Source organism: Phalangium opilio, unplaced genomic scaffold (assembly GCF_054372755.1).
Source record: "Phalangium opilio isolate 3A_F unplaced genomic scaffold, DU_Popi_V2 ptg000209l_1, whole genome shotgun sequence".
Taxonomy (NCBI): Eukaryota; Metazoa; Arthropoda; class Arachnida; order Opiliones; family Phalangiidae; genus Phalangium; species Phalangium opilio.
In genome coordinates, this window is record NW_028324217.1 from 3,889,120 (window position 1) to 3,908,787 (window position 19,668).

At 38.4% G+C, this 19,668-nt stretch overlaps 1 protein-coding gene across 5 annotated transcripts; it reads right to left on the minus strand.

Moving 5' to 3' along the window:
- Positions 1-97: 97 nt before the first annotated feature.
- gig (TSC complex subunit tuberin) lies at positions 98-18,982 on the minus strand. 5 transcript variants are annotated; one of them, XM_089855219.1, is made up of 37 exons: positions 18,896-18,982; positions 18,217-18,403; positions 18,024-18,110; positions 17,850-17,960; positions 16,920-16,999; positions 16,649-16,846; positions 15,659-15,707; positions 15,472-15,597; positions 15,207-15,407; positions 14,625-14,771; positions 13,747-13,890; positions 13,561-13,664; positions 13,392-13,473; positions 13,164-13,319; positions 12,978-13,091; positions 12,757-12,879; positions 12,583-12,692; positions 11,768-11,909; positions 11,578-11,700; positions 11,187-11,508; positions 10,517-10,610; positions 10,342-10,444; positions 10,118-10,251; positions 8,224-8,352; positions 6,814-6,974; positions 6,585-6,729; positions 6,423-6,502; positions 5,391-5,515; positions 5,160-5,325; positions 4,808-5,068; positions 3,539-3,829; positions 3,228-3,475; positions 1,728-1,814; positions 1,474-1,660; positions 1,264-1,403; positions 1,030-1,200; positions 98-761 (listed from the first exon to the last, which is right to left on the minus strand). In XM_089855219.1, the coding sequence occupies exons 2-37, from the start codon at positions 18,367-18,369 to the stop codon at positions 582-584; spliced, it is 5,274 nt and encodes a 1,757-aa protein (XP_089711345.1). In that variant the 5' UTR covers positions 18,370-18,403; positions 18,896-18,982; the 3' UTR covers positions 98-581. The 5 variants fall into 5 exon arrangements, with proteins under 5 accessions (XP_089711345.1, XP_089711343.1, XP_089711344.1 ...); XM_089855217.1 differs by having other exon boundaries at positions 8,224-8,409; XM_089855218.1 differs by having other exon boundaries at positions 8,224-8,409; positions 18,822-18,960.
- Between the last annotated feature and the right edge of the window lie 686 nt (positions 18,983-19,668).

The window sequence follows — 19,668 nt, forward strand, 5'->3', positions numbered from 1 at the left end:
AAATAAATTAAAAAATGTCATTTATTCTCTGTACATTTATGTTATACAACAAATAAACAAATTAATTTGAATAAAAGAAAAAAAAAACCACGAATAATTAATTTAAAAAAGATCTTTATTAAAGAATTGAGCAAAAGCATCATTTAAAAAACAATTAACATATCGCAATGCAATTAACACAATAAGAATTCATTAATAAACGTAGACTAGTTTGGGAAGGGGGGGGGAAGAAAGAAGACTCGACAAATATTGCAACAAAAAAAAGCAATAGGAAAATTTCAAATTCATCAATTATTTTCCAGCTTAATTAATTAAGAGAAACACTTCAGTGATAATAAAAATTAAGTTATAAATTTAGGAACGAAGACGAATCTTTTACATCATTGATTATAATTAGTTATACATTTACTACTACAATTTCTTTATCTTAACTATTATATACAAATTACAATTCATTTATTTATTTATTTATGATAAAATGTTTTCAAATTTGTTTCTTTGTTTACCATTTTTAATTTCATCGATGATACGTTGGTTAATTGTTTGTTTGTTTGTATAAAAAAAACACAATGTAAATATTTTTAGATGTAGGCTGTAAAATCTTCGTATTTTTTAGGCGAATCGTGAATTTCATCATTTTTCTTGCTAATTTCTTGTAAAACTTTCTCTTTCAATTTTTTTAATCGTCTTAATCGTTCGAGCCAATTAGTGATGTAAGGCTCGGTACTTTTTTGTTGGCTACAGCAAACAACCGAGGCCAACTGCAATCATTTACAAGTACAATGTAAATTGCCGTTTTTGATGGCAATATTTGCTATTATAGCCCTATAAAACTTGCCAATTCTAAAGACTATTTCAGTAATAAAGGGCTCTATACTACACCTGAGAAATCTAGGCTATAATTAGGAATCGCAGTATTTGTTAACTAAGTCGCAAGAAAAATGCAAGGTTTAACCGCAGTCTCTTTAACTCTTGCATTAACCCATAAAGCAGACTGACCGCCCCATTGTTAAGAATTATGGTACTTACATTAGCATGAAGCGCAAGTTGTCTGACGTAAAGCGCTAAACTTTCATCGGATATTAAATTTGAACCAGAATGACCTAAAAGGTCATTTAGTTCAGGTTTGGCTTTAACAGTAACTATATTACTGTTGAAATCACTTGGTTCAATAATTATGGCAACGTAGATAAATTGTCCCTAAAAGTAATGTTAATTAAACCTTCCAAACAATGTAAAACATTACCTTTCATCCCGATCTACCTTTAGAGTCGACATATTAAAGTCTTCACCACTATTATTATAAACGATAACGACAAAATCATTTCCAATATGACATTTTTTATGATTAGCAGCTGGATCTGATTCCCGATTTGGCATTAATGTTGCAACATGGAAGACCACTAAAGTTTCGATTGAACCACTTTAAAACTTTTGTCTAACTCATTTGCATAATATAAAATCTATGCAAACCTTGCATTATATCGTCTTGCCAACTGCAAGCGTACGAACCATCCTGCCCTTTTAAATCTAAACCAGCAACGTAAGTGAACTTTGGGTCGACTTGGGTTAGTTTAACAAATGTTCCCAAGCCACCCAGAAAGTTTTTATAACGAACGGATCCAAATTGGTTCGATAAAATAGCAGCTTCGTTATTGACCTTCGTTAAAAGGTTATCGCAGTTTTAGATTGATTCGTGTTTTTTTTTTTATTAAGTATTATCTAACCTGGCCAGGTCCCACATAAACGACACCGATTTTGTGCGTTTCATAAGGAGGTATATGGTCCAAAACATTCACGGCTCTGTCAATAACCTACGCCATATAATACAGAACTTATTAAAATTAACACTAAATTTGCCAAAAATCCGTTATGTTTGTTAATCCGTATTATTCTCGATGCTGTCGACAAGGCTTAGAGAGTTTAGCAAACGCCTTAAAATTACCTAAAACATTCACAGCTCTGTCAATAACCTGCGCCATATAATAAAGAACTTATTATAATTAACACTGAGACTTAATTTGCAACAAATCCGTTATTGCTAATCCCCATTATTCTCGATGCTGTTGACAAGGCTTAGAGGTTTTATCAAAATGCCTTAAACTGATCTAAAACATTCACAGCTCTGTCAATAACCGACGCCATATAACACAGAACTTCTTAAAATTAACACTGGGACAGAATTTGCAACAAATCCGTTAAATTTGATAATCCCCATTATTCCCAATACTGTTGACAAGGCTTAGAGAGTTAAGCTAAACGCCTTAAAATTATCTAAAACATTTACAGCTCTGTCAATAACCTACACCATATAATGCAGAACCAAAAACGGATTTATGGGATAAGAACGTCGGATCGTCGCTTTAGCCTCTAGTACCATCCTCGCATACTTTATTGAGAAACTTCGTCTGCTTATATTTTGACTCCACCCACAAATTCGATCTATATACAGAATTTGTGGGTGGAGTCAAAATATAAGCAGACGAAGTTTCTCAATAAAGTATGCGAGGATGGGGAGTGAATTCGCTAACTCCGACGTTCTTATCCCATAAATCCGTTTTTGGCAGAACTTATTATAATTAACACTGAGACTTAATTTGCAACAAATCCGTTATTGCTAATCCCTATTATTCTCGATGCTGTTGACAAGGCTTAAAGAGTTTAGCTAAACGCCTTAAACTGATCTAAAACATCCACAGCTCTGTCAATAACTTGCGCCATATAATACAGAACTTACTATAATTAATACTGAGACTTAATTAGCAAGAAACCCGTTATTGTTAATCCCTATTATTCTCGATGCTTTTGACAAGGCTTAGAGTTTAACTAAACGGCTTAAAATGATCTAAAAGTTTTACAGCTCTGTCAATAACCTACGCCATATAATACAGAACTTATTATAATTAACACTGAGACTTAATTAGCAAGAAACCCGTTATTACTAATCCCTATTATTCTCGATGCTGTTGACAAGGCTTCGCGACTTCAGCTAAACCCATAAAAATCGCGACACTTCACGCCGCCTGCTACAACGTGTGTTAAAAGGTTCAGTATTTGTGAATTCAGAATAATTTATTACTAAGTCTTGGAAGCATCATTGCGAATAACTGACAAGGCTTAGCGTCTTTAAATTTAAAACTAATCAGAAATCCCAGAAACTTATGTAGTCTGCTAGGGTATCGGATAATCTAACGCGATATTTACGAATACGAAATGCAACAACTAACCTCTGTTCTTGGTAAGAGCAATGGCTCAATGCCTGGCGGAAAAACATTCTGATATATTTGCAGGAACACAAAACTAGGGTTCATCCCGATACGGTACATGTCACGCTGAGGAGTGGTCACCGAACGACTAGCGAATGATTGACTTCTCATTGGACTGCGTGAACTCGAAACGGGGGTCATAGCCGAGACGGTATAACCCCTGTCTCGGAACTGCGATTGTGTTGAATGAGGTGGAGGTGAGATGCTTCCTAAATTGATGGCCATTCAAGTACCTATCAAGAAAAGTTATTACGTAAGACGTCACCACATACCTTTCTTCAGAAATGGACTCTTGGATCCCGCTCGAGACTTCATTATTCCCGCGGAAGGTGGTGGACTCGCGGGTTTGTTTTCATCGGATACATTAGATGGCAAGTTTATGCCTGCGAGATCTAATTTCAGTTTCGACTTAACTTCACTGACGTGGTGCTTCTCTTCCGGGATTGTTTTGCACTTGTCTTCCTTAATTGGTGAACCTCTGTAAGCGCTCCTTGCTTCTAAGTCTACTCTCTTTTCCGCCATACTGTCTGAACCACTACTGGCGTCAAGTACTCCTTGTTTGGCTGTAGAGATAAAAAACTACTAGACGCGCCGCTTAGAGAATAAGGTCCCGATCGCGTTCTACCACACGTTGCTTAGAGAATAATGTGCCGATCGCATTCTGACACACGTTGCTTAGAGAATTATGTGCCGATCGCATTCTGACACACGTTGCTTAGAGAATTATGTGCCGATCGCGTTCTACCACACGTTGCTTAGAGAATTATGTGCCGATCGCGTTCTACCACACGTTGCTTAGAGAATAGTGTGCCGATCGCGTTCTACCACACGTTGCTTAGAGAATAGTGTGCCGATCGCGTTCTACAACACGTTGCTTAGAAAATAGTGTGCCGATCGCGTTCTACCACACGTTGCTTAGAGAATAGTGTGCCAATCGCGTTCTACCACACGTTGCTTAGAGAATAGTGTGCCGATGGCGTTCTACCACACGTTGCTTAGAGAATAGTGTGCCGATGGCATTCTACCACACTTTGCTTAGAGAATAGTGTGCCGATGGCATTCTACCACACTTTGCTTAGAGAATAGTGTGCCGATGGCATTCTACCACACTTTGCTTAGAGAATAGTGTGCCGATGGCATTCCACCACACTTTGCTTAGAGAATAGTGTGCCGATCGCATTCTACCACACTTTGCTTAGAGAATAGTGTGCCGATCGCATTCTACCACACTTTGCTTAGAGAATAGTGTGCCGATCGCATTCTACCACACTTTGCTTAGAGAATAGTGTGCCGATCTCATTCTACCACACGTTGCTTAGAGAATAATGTGCCGATCGCATTCTAACACACGTTGCTTAGAGAATAATGTGCCGATCGCATTCTAACGCACGTTGCTTAGAGAATAATGTGCCGATCGCATTCTAACGCACGTTGCTTAGAGAATAATGTGCCGATCGCATTCTACCACACGTCGCTTAGAGAATAATGTACCGATCGCGTTCTACCACAAGCTTCGTATTGTAAATAATTTTGTTACTGACCTTTCTTATGAACAGGAGACGAAGGTGGTGAAAACTTAGAGGATAAAACCAGTTCCTCAACCATCTTTTCACCACTTGGCTCAATAAAAGACGCCTGGGGACTAAGCGTCACAGTTTTCTTAACAGGGGCAGTTTCGGATGGCACAGCCTGTTCCGTTTTCTCTAATTTAGGCATCCATTGGCCGTGCATATCTGGACTAGAACTTGTACGTCGAAGAGGCGATTTTGATCGAGTTGAAGTAGGAATGCAATAACCAAAATCTGTTCACAGAAGAAAACCCCAAAACCCCTCAGAAAATCCCATTGGCCACCCAAAAGACCAAATAAACTTAAACACAAGTAAATATCGTACCAGCACTTTGGCTAACATCCTCATCATCTTGTCCGATATCACTAACACTAACCAGCGACTCACGGTCATCTGAACACTGCGATATATCACTCTCCTCTTTTTTGTGCGTGTATGAATAATCTTCCATGTCTTTGAACCAATTTCCAAAGTCAGGAACCGGGAAGTCCTTAACAAATTAAGTTAGTACAACAAAATAATCTGGGCACGTTCTTATTGGTGTACATTACGTACTGGAGTGGAATTCGAGAAGAATAAACAATTTTGTATCTTCATTAACCACGAAACATTCCCAGTTGGTTTTCTAATTAAAACCTCAGCCCAACCTGGACACCAACAACTACAAATGCTCGGTTCTTCTGCAAGGTATATCGTATAATTTGCATGTGGTTTAATATGGTAAGTTACTAACCCTCTCAATAAGTATGAGCCTAAAGGACATTGGCTACAAGTACGCATTATGTATAGAAGGTTAAAATGGCGCGATGCGGTAATTTTGCAATTGCCAACTGTGATCTCCAACTCTACACCTTAACAACGCATACTTATGCCTAAAGTTCATAGATAAAAGCAAAAAGTATACTTTGTCCATAGTTCCAGCCGACGGATGTAGACGCAATGTAAATTGAGTTGCAAACGACCCTCCTCTTAAAGGGACAGTAAAGAAGGCATCGGCGGGTGGGTAAAAATTATTTGAAATACGTCAGAGCCACGTGATGGAGGAGAGGCGTCGTTCAAAGAAGCTTAGTTCGTTTTATTTCGAAAACAAGCACTTCGGGGAAATGGCGCTGCAATCTATCGAAAAAACAAGGATTATGTGTCCAGTCCCACTCATTGTGGAGTCTTTGTGCCTTGTTGTCACGTGGTGTCTGTGACGTATTTCAAATAATTTTTACTGGGCCACCGATAGCTTCCTCGCAGTCCCTTTAACCCCAACCCCTACACGAAACAACCAATCAGAGAAGGGGGTTTTGGAGATCAGACGTTTATAGAAAAAAGTACTCCATGGTGGCGATCCAAAGGATAATTCTTGGTATTAGAGCTATTATCTGCCACTTCAGGAGCCTATTCACGGGTGTTCCCTGTGCTAAGTTCATGAAGGTAATCATACGCAAAGGGGGGTTGACACCATTTTGAGAAGTAAAGGGGGGGCGTTTCTCATATTACACGGAGCAAGCGAACTCTAATGAAGTATACTTTTTTGGTTTTTATGTATGAACTTTTGCTTACGCGGAATACTACACTGTTATAAACTACTACACTCACGAGAATCAGAGCCCGTACTGGAGGCCGACAATTTTTCCTTAACATCAAATGTAGTTACTTTTCCCGATTTCATTTCTCTACTGCAAATAACAGTCAAGGAACCAAAGAACTTAATATTCGCTAATAAGTTTACGCTGACGTTTGCAAGCTATTGAAACTTACAAGTCATATTTTTGATTATGATGCAAAAGCAGATCATCTCTAATCATGGGAATAGAATTGTGACTAGTATCTCTTGTACTCGGTTGAATCGCGGATCTGTGACGTTGTCTCTTTTTTTCAACGGGTTCATTTTGAGAAGGTGTGTCTACGTCACGCGTTATGTAATCAAGAGGTGTAATTAAGACTGGGTAGGTAGAACACGGTGGTAAATTTTAGCGATAGGACTAACCTAGAGTTTCATTAGGATGACATAATCGGTAACATTTTTCACACAGCGCGTCTTTATAAGCGCTATTCCCGGGACCACTTGTGGTAATGGTTACCAGGACATTACCAACAAGCCAACTCATACTTTGACCTTTCTCCATAAGAAACTCTGTTAAGTAGTTTCTGTAAAGTTCACAAATTATCTTTGACATTTGCTGCTTTTGGTATCAAAATGCGCAATAACTGAATCAATGTGCAACAGAATGTGCTACTATCTCAAAACGTTGCCACAAACTTCTGATTCAAATTACCCAACTTTCTACACGTTTTCCTGACAATTTTTTCCCGAATTTTAGAACAGATTGGTTCAATAATTTATATTTTACAGTTTTGGTATTAAAAGGCGCAATACTCGAATCAATGCGCGACAAAATGTACTATTTTTCCAAAATGTGATGCTATAATCTTCATATTCAAATTCCCCGACTTTTAAAACGTTTTCCCTCCCGACTTTTAAAACGTTTTCCCTCCCGACTTTTAAAACGTTTTCCTCGACTTTTAAAACGTTTTCCTCGACTTTTAAAACGTTTTCCTCGACTTTTAAAACGTTTTCCTCGACTTTTAAAACGTTTTCCTCGACTTTTAAAACGTTTTCCTCGACTTTTAAAACGTTTTCCTCGACTTTTAAAACGTTTTCCTCGACTTTTAAAACGTTTTCCTCGACTTTTAAAACGTTTTCCTCGACTTTTAAAACGTTTTCCTCGACTTTTAAAACGTTTTCCTCGACTTTTAAAACGTTTTCTTCGACTTTTAAAACGTTTTCTTCGACTTTTAAAACGTTTTCTTCGACTTTTAAAACGTTTTCTTCGACTTTTAAAACGTTTTCTTCGACTTTTAAAACGTTTTCTTCGACTTTTAAAACGTTTTCTTCGACTTTTAAAACGTTTTCTTCGACTTTTAAAACGTTTTCTTCGACTTTTAAAACGTTTTCCTCGACTTTTAAAACGTTTTCTTCGACTTTTAAAACGTTTTCTTCGACTTTTAAAACGTTTTCTTCGACTTTTAGAACGTTTTCTTCGACTTTTAAAACGTTTTCTTCGACTTTTAAAACGTTTTCTTCGACTTTTAGAACGTTTTCTTCGACTTTTAAAACGTTTTCTTCGACTTTTAAAACGTTTTCTTCGACTTTTAAAACGTTTTCTTCGACTTTTAAAACGTTTTCTTCGACTTTTAAAACGTTTTCTTCGACTTTTAAAACGTTTTCTTCGACTTTTAAAACGTTTTCTTCGACTTTTAAAACGTTTTCTTCGACTTTTAAAACGTTTTTCCCAAATTTTAACACGTTTCCCCCCCCCCGATTTTTAACACGTTTTCCCCCGACTTTTACACGTTTTCCCTTGATTTTTGAGCCGAACTCGATTGGTTCACTTACCTTTTTGGTAAAGTTGATATGGTGACGTGGCAATACCTGCCAAACAGATCGAGGCAAGTTTCGAGAAGCTCTTCTTGCAATAATAAGAGCGTTTGCTTGTTGGCAGTCTGCCGCGCGACATTGTCCGCGCTGGAAGACAGATTTGGAATTAAACTTACCGCCCGGTGACTTGGAAAATGTTCAATTCTTTTTACATGAAATCATAATGCGTTCGAAAGGCCCAAAAAAAATTCCAAAAGCAGGAACAAAATAAAAACATGCACGTGTTACAAATAAAATGTTACTACGTTAATACATCAAAATTAGGCATGCACAATGTAATAATTTGTGGGTTTATGCAAAAAAATCCGAAAAATAACTCCAATAATATAACACAATGGGGACATAGCTCCTATGCTATAAACACAGTGGGGACATAGTTCCTATGCTATAAACACAGTGGGGACATAGCTCCTATGCTATAAACACAGTGGGGACATAGCTCCTATGCTATAAACACAGTGGGGACATAGCTCCTATGCTATAAACACAGTGGGGACATAGCTCCTATGCTATAAACACAGTGGGGACATAGCTCCTATGCTATAAACACAGTGGGGACATAGCTCCTATGCTATAAACACAGTGGGGACATAGCTCCTATGCTATAACACAGTGGGGACATAGCTCCTATGCTATAAACACAGTGGGGACATAGCTCCTATGCTATAAACACAGTGGGGACATAGCTCCTATGCTATAAACACAGTGGGGACATAGCTCCTATGCTATAAACACAGTGGGGACATAGCTCCTATGCTATAAACACAGTGGGGACATAGCTCCTATGCTATAAACACAGTGGGGACATAGCTCCTATGCTATAAACACAGTGGGGACATAGTTCCTATGCTATAACACAGTGGGGACATAGCTCCTATGCTATAAACACAGTGGGGACATAGCTCCTATGCTATAAACACAGTGGGGACACAGCTCCTACGCTATAACACAGAGGGGACACAGCTCCTATGCTATAACACAGTGGGGACATAGCTCCTATGCTATAACACAGTGGGGACACAGCTCCTATGCTATAACACAGCGGGGACACAGCTCCTACGCTATAACACAGCGGGGACACAGCTCCTACGCTATAACACAGAGGGGACACAGCTCCTACGCTATAACACAGAGGGGACACAGCTCCTACGCTATAACACAGAGGGGACACAGCTCCTATGCTATAACACAGAGGGGACACAGCTCCTATGCTATAACACAGTGGGGACACAGCTCCTATGCTATAACACAGTGGGAAATAACTCCTATACTATAATACACAGTGGGAAATAACTCCTATACTATAATACACAGTGGGAAATAACTCCTATACTATAATACACAGTGGGAAATAACTCCTATACTATAATACACAGGGAAATAACTCCTATACTATAATACACAGGGAAATAACTCCTATACTATAATACACAGGGAAATAACTCCTATACTATAATACACAGGGAAATAACTCCTATACTATAATACACAGGGAAATAACTCCTATACTATAATACACAGGGAAATAACTCCTATACTATAATACACAGGGAAATAATTCCTACACTATAATACACAGGGAATAACTCCTATACTATAAATCACAGGGAAATAACTCCTATACTACAACACCGCGAAAAATAACTCCTATACTATAAAACCGCGCTAAAAATAACTCCTATACTACAATGCAGTGGGAAATACCGCCTGTAATACAAAGCAAACAAATTAAATCAAAATACACGCATCTCAGTTAATTCTCACTAATTCATGTCATGATTAAGTGTAATTAATTAATAAATTAGAGTAGTTAACATTAAAACCCAACCCAAAAAAAACGTAATAGGCAAACCTGCGAACGACTGGATCATTCAAACTGCCACTTCGTTGTCTCTTGGCTCCTTCAACTAAGGTTTGAGTCGCGGTGGCCGATGGCGGGTATGAAGATTTCTCCTCAAATGGCGCTACCGCGTTCGCTCTTAAACCCTTCCAAGTAAAAATTGCCGCGGCAATTGAGATAGACGTATGCGAGAAATGCAATGCATTGTAGAAATCGCAACGCAAAAAGGAACTTACTTTCATTATGTAGCGAACAAAATCCTTACGAAATGGTAACCTACACTTTAAAAACCACATTGCAATCACGTGGTGCGCCAAAGCAACTGTGTACTGATGGAATCTATGCGGGATCATGGACATTTGTCATTCATGAGGGGTTTTACTCGCATAGATGTGATTTTATTGTACTAACTTGAAGGGATTGGTGTATGGAAGGGCTATGGCGAAAATGCTCATGTATTGGTCTTCAACAAAGCTTTTGTACAGCGATGGCAGACGAATTAAATCTTAAATAGGAGAGATATCGTATTGAGATATAGATTTGAAATAAGTACTTGACTTGGGTAATGACATCTAATGCACGAAATCGCGAAATGCGCCGGGAAGAAATCGCGAAATGCGCCGGGAAGAAATCGCGAAATCTTTGACATAAAATCGCGAAAATCTGCTAAAATCACGAAGAATCTGCTAAAATCACGAAAAATCAGACAAAATCGCGAAAAATCAGACAAAATCGCGAAAAATCAGACAAAATCGCGAAAAATCAGACAAAATCGCGAAAAATCAGACAAAATCGCGAAAAATCAGACAAAATCGCGAAAAATCTGACAAAATCGCGAAAAATCTGACAAAATCGCGAAAAATCTGACAAAATCGCGAAAAATCAGACAAGATCGCGAAAAATCTGATAAGATCGCGAAAAATCTGATAAGATCGCGAAAAATCTGATAAGATCGCGAAAAATCTGATAAAATCATGAAAAATCTGATAAAGTCGCGTAAAATCTGATAAAATCGCGAAATCACTAACCAAAATTGTAGTCATCACATTTACTTGGAAATAAGACCCCAAAATCAACTTACTAGATAAAAATTCCAGGATAGGTATAGATATGGCAACTGTAGCGGAAATTTTCGACAAACTTAGCAGCACTTCAGGCAGTAACTTATACATGATGTCATTCATCTGCAGAGTGCAAAGAGAAAGAGCCACAATGCAAGGTTTGACACATTTAGAGACCAGTCCCTGTTGCAGACACTTAATCAGCATCCTCTGAATATGTGACGTCATTTCGTCATGATATGCGGATAACATTGATAGAACGGGAAAAATATGACTGTGAAAGTCCGTTTTGGTAAATCGTGGTGGTAATTGTTGCAGATTTTCAAAGTTTTTATTAAGAATCTACGAAAAAGAAAATACTCGCGGTGTAAAATTGCGGTAAACACATTTGCCTGTAAGGTTTGAACTTACCAAAGAACATAGAGTCGAGCACAAAGTTGTAACAGAACTTCCTCCGCAAACAACAAGTGCCTTATTACAAAGCAGTTTAGTTAACTCATTCAAAACCAGCTTCAAACAAAGCCAATTCTTTTCCTACAAAGCGATATTTTATATTTTAAATTTTAGTAAAATTTTAGCAGACGCCTACAATATCTCTTACCTCTTTTAAGCATGTGATGAAGACATCGAAGACCTGATTAACATTAAGCTCACACGAAGAAGGGACAGTGGCACTATTTGTACTTGTAGGTGAGAGTAAGGGAGGACTGGTTGTGCCATGGTAAGATCTTCTTGAAGAATCTCTATTAAACCACAAGGAATGACGTCCAACATAAAAATAAAGGCGTGGCCTCTACCAATAAAGGAGTGGCCTCCACCAATAAAGGAGTGGCCTCCGCCAATAAAGGAGTGGCCTTCGCCAATAAAGGAGTGGCCTTCGCCAATAAAGGAGTGGCCTTCGCCAATAAAGGAGTGGCCTTCGCCAATAAAGGAGTGGCCTTCGCCAATAAAGGAGTGGCCTTCGCCAATAAAGGAGTGGCCTTCGCCAATAAAGGAGTGGCCTTCGCCAATAAAGGAGTGGCCTTCGCCAATAAAGGACTGGCCTTCGCCAATAAAGGAGTGGCCTTCGCCAATAAAGGAGTGGCCTTCGCCAATAAAGGAGTGGCCTTCGCCAATAAAGGAGTGGCCTACACCAATAAAGGAGTGGCCTACACCAACAAAGGAGTGGCCTACACCAATAAAGGAGTGGCCTACACCAATAAAGGAGTGGCCTACACCAACAAAGGCGTGGCCTACACCAACAAAGGAGTGTCCTTCACCAATAAAGGAGTGGCCTACACCAACAAAGGAGTGGCCTACACCAACAAAGGAGTGGCCTACACCAATAAAGGAGTGGCCTACACCAACAAAGGCGTGGCCTACACCAACAAAGGCGTGGCCTCCACCAATCAAAACTGCGGTAAGACCAATACTTACTTTTGTATTGAGCATATTATGGTAGAGCTAAATTTAAGGAAACCATCTTCACTAACAACGCCTATATTTCCTTTGGAATTTGCCCTTAATGTTAGAAAAAACGCCAAGACCTTGAAAGAACAAGCTGGTTCAAGTCACGTCAATCATTGGACAATTGGGACTAAGGGTCCTTACCAATCTCCTAACAATTGTGGTTTGTTCAAGATCTAATGGCGAACTGTAGCATTTATTTACGAAGTTCATTAGCAAACTAAATGCCTGAAGACCGTGTGAAGGTGGTCCAATAAAAAGACGGGTCTGAAGGATTTACATTTTACAATCAACATCCGCTTTTAAGCCTTGCCAGCGCATGGAGAATAATACGCAGTAAAACAACCATAGGGAACATTACGAACCTTAAATATATCTATCAGGCCTTCAGCTGCCAGTTTAATATCTCCCGTTTCAATTTCATCCGACATATCCTTAACATGGGACATATTGGAAGTTGAAAATTGCCTACATAACACCTAAGAAATAATGACGTCGTAACTTATGTGTTAATATGTTCTTTATCAATAACGCGTCTTTAATATCTGCACCTTCCCCAGGATCTCCATAAGATCGGAGCATCTACTAGAATAACACTCTAACCCAACTTCATTTAGAAACTTAACGGACACTAAACGAGTTTGACCATCAGGGTCTATGTTGATATTTGAAAGGAATGGTAGAACAGTTTGATCAATCAATTCTTTCTACAAAGAAAAGTAATTGGTATCTCTCGAAGCGAAATCTCGAAGGTAATTAGTAAATTACGAAATCTTTACTTCGTATAAATGTCTATTTTCCTTAACAACTTTAGACAAAATGGATATAACTTTAACTCGAACAACTGATCTGGTATCGGATCTAACGATAACAAATCAGATCATATCAGATATTAACAAACTGCATGATCTGACGCGTCAAATCAGTAATCAGTGTGTGCAATATTACTTAAAATATCTCTCGACAACGTTATTTAACTTCCATATCCATTTGTCTTCTTGTGGCATAAGAGTAACTGCGCTGTAATCAATGTAAAGCATCACAGATGATTCCTGAAAATGTTAATGTTAATGTTAATGTCGGACGTCATTTTGTTAACAGTAATCTGCTACAAAAGAACGATTTAACACTGACGGGTCTGACACTGGCATTTTTGTCAACAATATCAAATAACTGTTCCGGTGACCCTGTAAATTTATTTTCTTTGTACATGTCTTCGATCATCGACAAAATCTCATGGACTTTGTTTGATAACGGTGTTCCTGAAGCTCCTAGAACCTAATGAATGTTTCGTTCATGTGAATAATACTGTTCATAGCATAAACTAGCAACAGTTGTGGCAACTGGGTTAAAATTATTTCAAATACGTCACTGACATGTGACTAAGAAAAGGCGTGGTTATTTCGTTTTATTTCGAAAGCTACCACTTCGGATAATGGGCGCTGCAATCTCGCGAAAAACGAGGACTAGGTCGGTGCCTTCAATCCCACTATATGTGGAGTCTTTGTGTCTTTCCGTCACGTGGTACATGTGACGTATTTAAAATAATGCCCCTAAAAGCAAAACCTACCTTCTGAACTCCGGGTTTAGCTTGGCGAAGGCTAGTGGGCGGGATTTATAAGTGCACTTTTAAATCCCGCCCACAAATGCCTCCTGCGTTCGCCCAGTCAAAACTGGAGTTCTTAAAGGGATGTACAATCCGTTATGTATGGGCGGGGCCTATATCAAACTTATCTTCCATCAAATATAGCTCTACTGAGCATGCGTGAAGTTCGTAGCATTATCAGTGCATTGGGAATGGGCATCTACCGTAGAAACAGACGTTCAAGCAGACGACAGCCTAATCACTACTCCAGGAAATAGTAACACTACTACTAAAAAATATAGTTCTTGAGTCTTATAGACACGCCCATACATAACGGATTGTACATCCCTTTAAGTAAAGGGGGCCTTGTAGGGGAACCACGTGACCCGCACTTTGCTTTAAAGCTTCAGAAGCAAAATTAAGTTACCTCTGGATTAGTGAAAAGTTTCTCAACAACCCTTAAAATAACCTCCCACATTGTCGGCTCTAATTTATCTTTATCATCGCTTGACAATAAACTGTCAAGACAACAAACAACTTCGTATGAAACAAACGAATTTTGAGACTCCAAAGACTAAAGAAAAAACAACGGCCAAAATGTTATTTAATTAAATTTCAAGGGACAATTGAATAGAATGAAGAAGTGATATCTAGTTTATTAGGGAGAAGGTATAAGATGCGAAAGTATTAATTCGCGCGGTCCATAGTCCCAGCCAGTCCCCCTTTCAAAATACAAGGGGGGGGGAAGACGTAAAAGGAGGCCGGGCTATTTCGCGGCCTCTCCTCAGTCGGAAAATATGACTGTAATTTTCGTCGTCATTCGCGTCGCCCTGACGTGCATGAGTTTTCAAGAACTAATGAGATGCTGGATTGCTGGTTGTAATTTAGAGGCGGGGATTAACTCCGGACCTACGTTTTTTGGACTGGAGATAAAGAGCTAGAAATGTGGATGAATGAATTTATACCTTCTCCCTAATAAACTAGATATCACTTCTTGGTATAATTTTACTTTGAGTAAAGCGGGTAATATTGCAGTCATAACGCTGCTTAACGTTTCGACCTTCTTGGGACCCCAAAATGCCTTTTTCATAAAGAACACGGCCCCTCTTAAGAAGGCGTAATCATTCAAATAAAATTTGTCTTGTATAAGCCAACAAATTGTAAAAATTCCACTTTGTCCTATTGAAGTTCCGAGAAAATGTCTCATGACCTAGCGATAATGCATTGTCACAAATGACGTCACGTATGTTGAATATTCACGTTTGCATTGTTACCTTCCAGCTTTTAGGTGCAATTTTGTCAATATTGACAATTCGGCATAAAGTAACGACAAAGTGTGGTAAAACCTCGGAAGGAATTGTACTATAGCATATAAATGCGTCAAGCATTTCCAAACATAGCTAAACAGGATGTTTAATTTCTTATTAACTAATAAATGACACTAAAATTGATAATAAGTACAGTTATATCCTCTTCTGATTTAGTTCTACCAGAGAGTACACAAGCATTTCTAAAGAAATTCAAGATACAATTGTATACTAGTACTTCGCGATATCATTATCATATAGTACTCTGTATAAGTATGGGTCAAAATTGTTTTTGCTATGAACATAATTTTTGTAAAAGGATGGTTTGGTGTCTCCTGGCGGCGTGTTTCCAGGTGAATTTCTTGTAGAGGGGTGGGTGTATTCCGTATAGAGGGGCGTGCATTGAGGGCGTATTCCGTATAGAAGGGGCGGGCATTGAGGGCGTATTCCGTATAGAGGGGGCGTGTCTTGCGGGCGTATTCCATATAGAGGGGCGTTTCTTGCGGGCGTATTCCATATAGAGGGGCGTGTCTTGCGGGCGTATTTCATATGGACGGGCGTCTTGTGGGCGTATTACATAGAGGGGCGTCTTGTGGGCGTATTACATAGAGGGGCGTCTTGTGGGCGTATTCCATATAGATGGGCGTGTCTTGCGGGCGTATTTCATATAGAGGGGCGTCTTGTGGGCGTATTCCATATAGATGGGCGTGTCTTGCGGGCGTATTTCATATAGAGGGGCGTGTCTTGCGGGCGTATTTCATATAGAGGGGCGTGTCTTGCAGGCGTATTTCATATAGAGGGGAGTTTACCGTTTTAGGTTTGTAGTAAAGGCGAGTTTCCTAATGGCGTATTTCTAGTACAAGGGGCGTTTTTGTAGTAAAAGAGGCATTTAATATCGGTGTATTTCTAATAAAAGGGGCGTTTACCATTGGCGTATTTTTAGAAAAGGGGTGTCTCGTCGCCATTTATCCTGCCTGCAAATAGCTATCTCTAACCCATAACCTGACCCGACCAAGGAAGGAGAATAGCAATAGACCACGCCTATATTCTAACACTTTTAATTATAGAGGGCCTTAAGTCAGATCCATACTTATGGAGAGTACTATAGGGTTACCCTAAAAAGCTTATTTTGTAAAATGCTTACTGAACAAGCCCTGCTATTATGTCTGAGTCCAAATAAGCAGCATTGTATTTGATGAAATTAATTACAATACACAGAAATGGATTAATTTTCCCGGCACTTATAATTGCCGGCATCCATTCCAACAAAAATGGTCCAGTCTCTTCTTCAAAATACAAAACTACTTTTCCTGAATCTGTTAAAGCTTTGAATAAATCCAACCTATTCCATAAAACAGCCACCAAATTAGAAATTACACATTTTTTTACAAACAATTAGTAAATAAATAACCAACCTAGACATTAAATCTTCATTAACAGTATGTGATTTAATTAACTGAAAAAAATAAGCTCGAACTGTGCCCAGTTTTTCAAACTAAATTTAATAAAGTACAAATAATTTCTTTAAATTCTAACTACAATTAAAGGACCCACAGGGTTCATACAACTTTTGGAAAACAAATTTCCCTGAGATTTCCAGGTTTTTTTTTCATATATTTCCCTGAATTTTCCAGGTTTTCCCCGTATATGGAGTATCCTATGGAGCAAATGTTAACGAAGGAGGAGGGGGGGGCAAATATGACTATAACATACTCAAAGGACATCTCCGTATCTCTAATAGAACCAGAGTTATGAGCCTCCAAAGTATAGTGTAATGTTAATCCTACGGAGGGGATGTTTATGTGAACATTTTGCTTAATTACTCGGCCCCTGTTTGTCGTAGCCCCAAGTGTTTAGTATGGTTGGATGGGGGGCAAATTGGACTATAACATACTCAAAGGACATCCCCGTATCTCTAATATAACCAGAGTTTTGAGCCTCCAAAGTATAGTGTAATGTTAATCCTATGGATGGTGGTATGTTTACGAACATTTTGTTTAATTACTCGGCCCCTGTTTGTCGTAGCCCCAAGTTTTTAGTATGGTTGGATGGGGGGCAAATAGGACTATAACATACTCAAAGGACATCCCCGTTTCTCTAGTAGAACCAGAGTTATGAGCCTCCAAAGTATAGTGTAATGTTAATCCTACGGAGGGGATGTTTATGAACATTTTGCTTAATTACTAGGCCCCCTGTTTGACGCATATTTCCCTGATTTCCCTGAATTTTACTAAAAATTATAAATTTCCCTGAGGTTTTTGTCAACTATTTATTTCCCTGATTATTCCAGGTTTTCCAGGTTTGTATGAACCCTGACCTAAACTATACTAAAATCTAAAATTCACCTGTCCTTGTATCAAACATCGATAAAATCTGAGAACCATGTGTCTGGCATCCATAGATTGACTTGGATCAACCAAATCAATTGTGTTACGGACCATAGTCTCTAATGCACTCTAAGGAATGATAAACACATTCTAACCAATCGTTTTTCTTTACCTCAAGACTATTTATCTTACATCTTGAAGGTGTTTCTTTAAAACTGTATCACATAACTCTTTCATTGCGTGTAGTCTTACAACTAAAGTATTTTCAGGACCGAGCTCCTAATAAGTGACAGTTGTTACAAATAATACCCATCAACGCAAATTTAATTAAAAATCAAGGTAATTAGCAACCTGAGGTTGCCAAAACCCAATCAATCAACAACACCTTTAATATTTCGGCACTGAGTGGATGTTCAACAGCTTTTGGTTTCCATTGAAGGTGTTGGTTTGGACCACCTGATTTACCAATCCCCAACCCAAAGAAGTTCTTCAACTTCTCTTGAAGAGATTTTTCCTTTCTTTCCTCCCACCCCGACATTTTGGTTAGCGATAAGTTACTTATCACAGATTTACTGTCAAAGAATATAAACAGTAATTCGCGTCAAATTGTTTGCAGTTTCAACAGAATGTTTACAATTTTACACAAAATAACATAAATACAAGGTAAATAACTCCTTAGTTTCGTTGTTAATTACTGAAAATAATTGCAATACATCGCGATGCCTGCATTGCAAAAACGTTAGTAGGATACTTCGGAACACATAAAAACAAAACTAGGAAATGCACAAATTTTTACACTAACACAAGCATATTAACCGCAATAATATTTAATATATTACTGAACTAATTTCAGTGCAATTAAGAAATTAATATTGTTAAAATTAAACTTTAAAATCGAAATTAATCCGAATTACAAGCTAAGCCTTGGCCACGTTTGACCAATTTAAAGAAAAGATTGCAATTAAACGACTTTCGTACAATGACACTTACGTTACTTAAATATCCCTAATGCACATTAATGATTCATAATTAAAACACAATTAGACAAATAATCAAAATCTTACTAGAACTACAACACCATTCGCATTTTTGAACTCTTAAATCTTTTCGAATCTGTCTCCCAATCCCAACTACTCCTCCTAGGCTCCAACAGTACACTCGAGCCGTCGCTACGCGATCATAGAGATACGCGATCATCAGCCAGTTTCATAGCAGACGATAAGTTGACGCTGCCAGACAGGGCCGGAAATAAGAAACTTTTCTTATAAGACATGTGACCATTGACTGGAAAATTTATAGGACATTGTCCACTGGTGGAGTGTGCACAAATAGTGTCGCGTCTCATTAGTTAAGTTATCAAAACTTCTGATAAATTTATTGGTCAAATGTTCCGCGACCACCTTAGTTTAAAAAAATATTATGGGACATTTTCAAATTTTATTGGTCAATGTCCAGTGTTCTGTGCTTATTTCCAGCCCTGCTGCCAGAGTGCAACCCCCAATGCCTGCCCCTTATTGTTGGTTTGGTTGAGTTTGGTCTGACTTGGCCTGGTTTGGTTTGCTCGAATATTTTCAAAATAGTATAATTTCGAATGATACTGTTTAAATTTGTATATATTTATGTAATTTTGTATAATTTGTGTTTGTACAATTTGTATATTTGTGTATAATCTCGTGAGTTGTTTTGCAACTTTTTTATGCACAATAAACTTCAATTTCATTTCATAATACAATTTTAATAGACCATTCCATTAAATATAGAAAAGAAGAAAACACCACCGGGGCGGGAGAGATCACTTTCTTGGGTTATTTCTCTCACGCCAAAAATCACCGCTAGA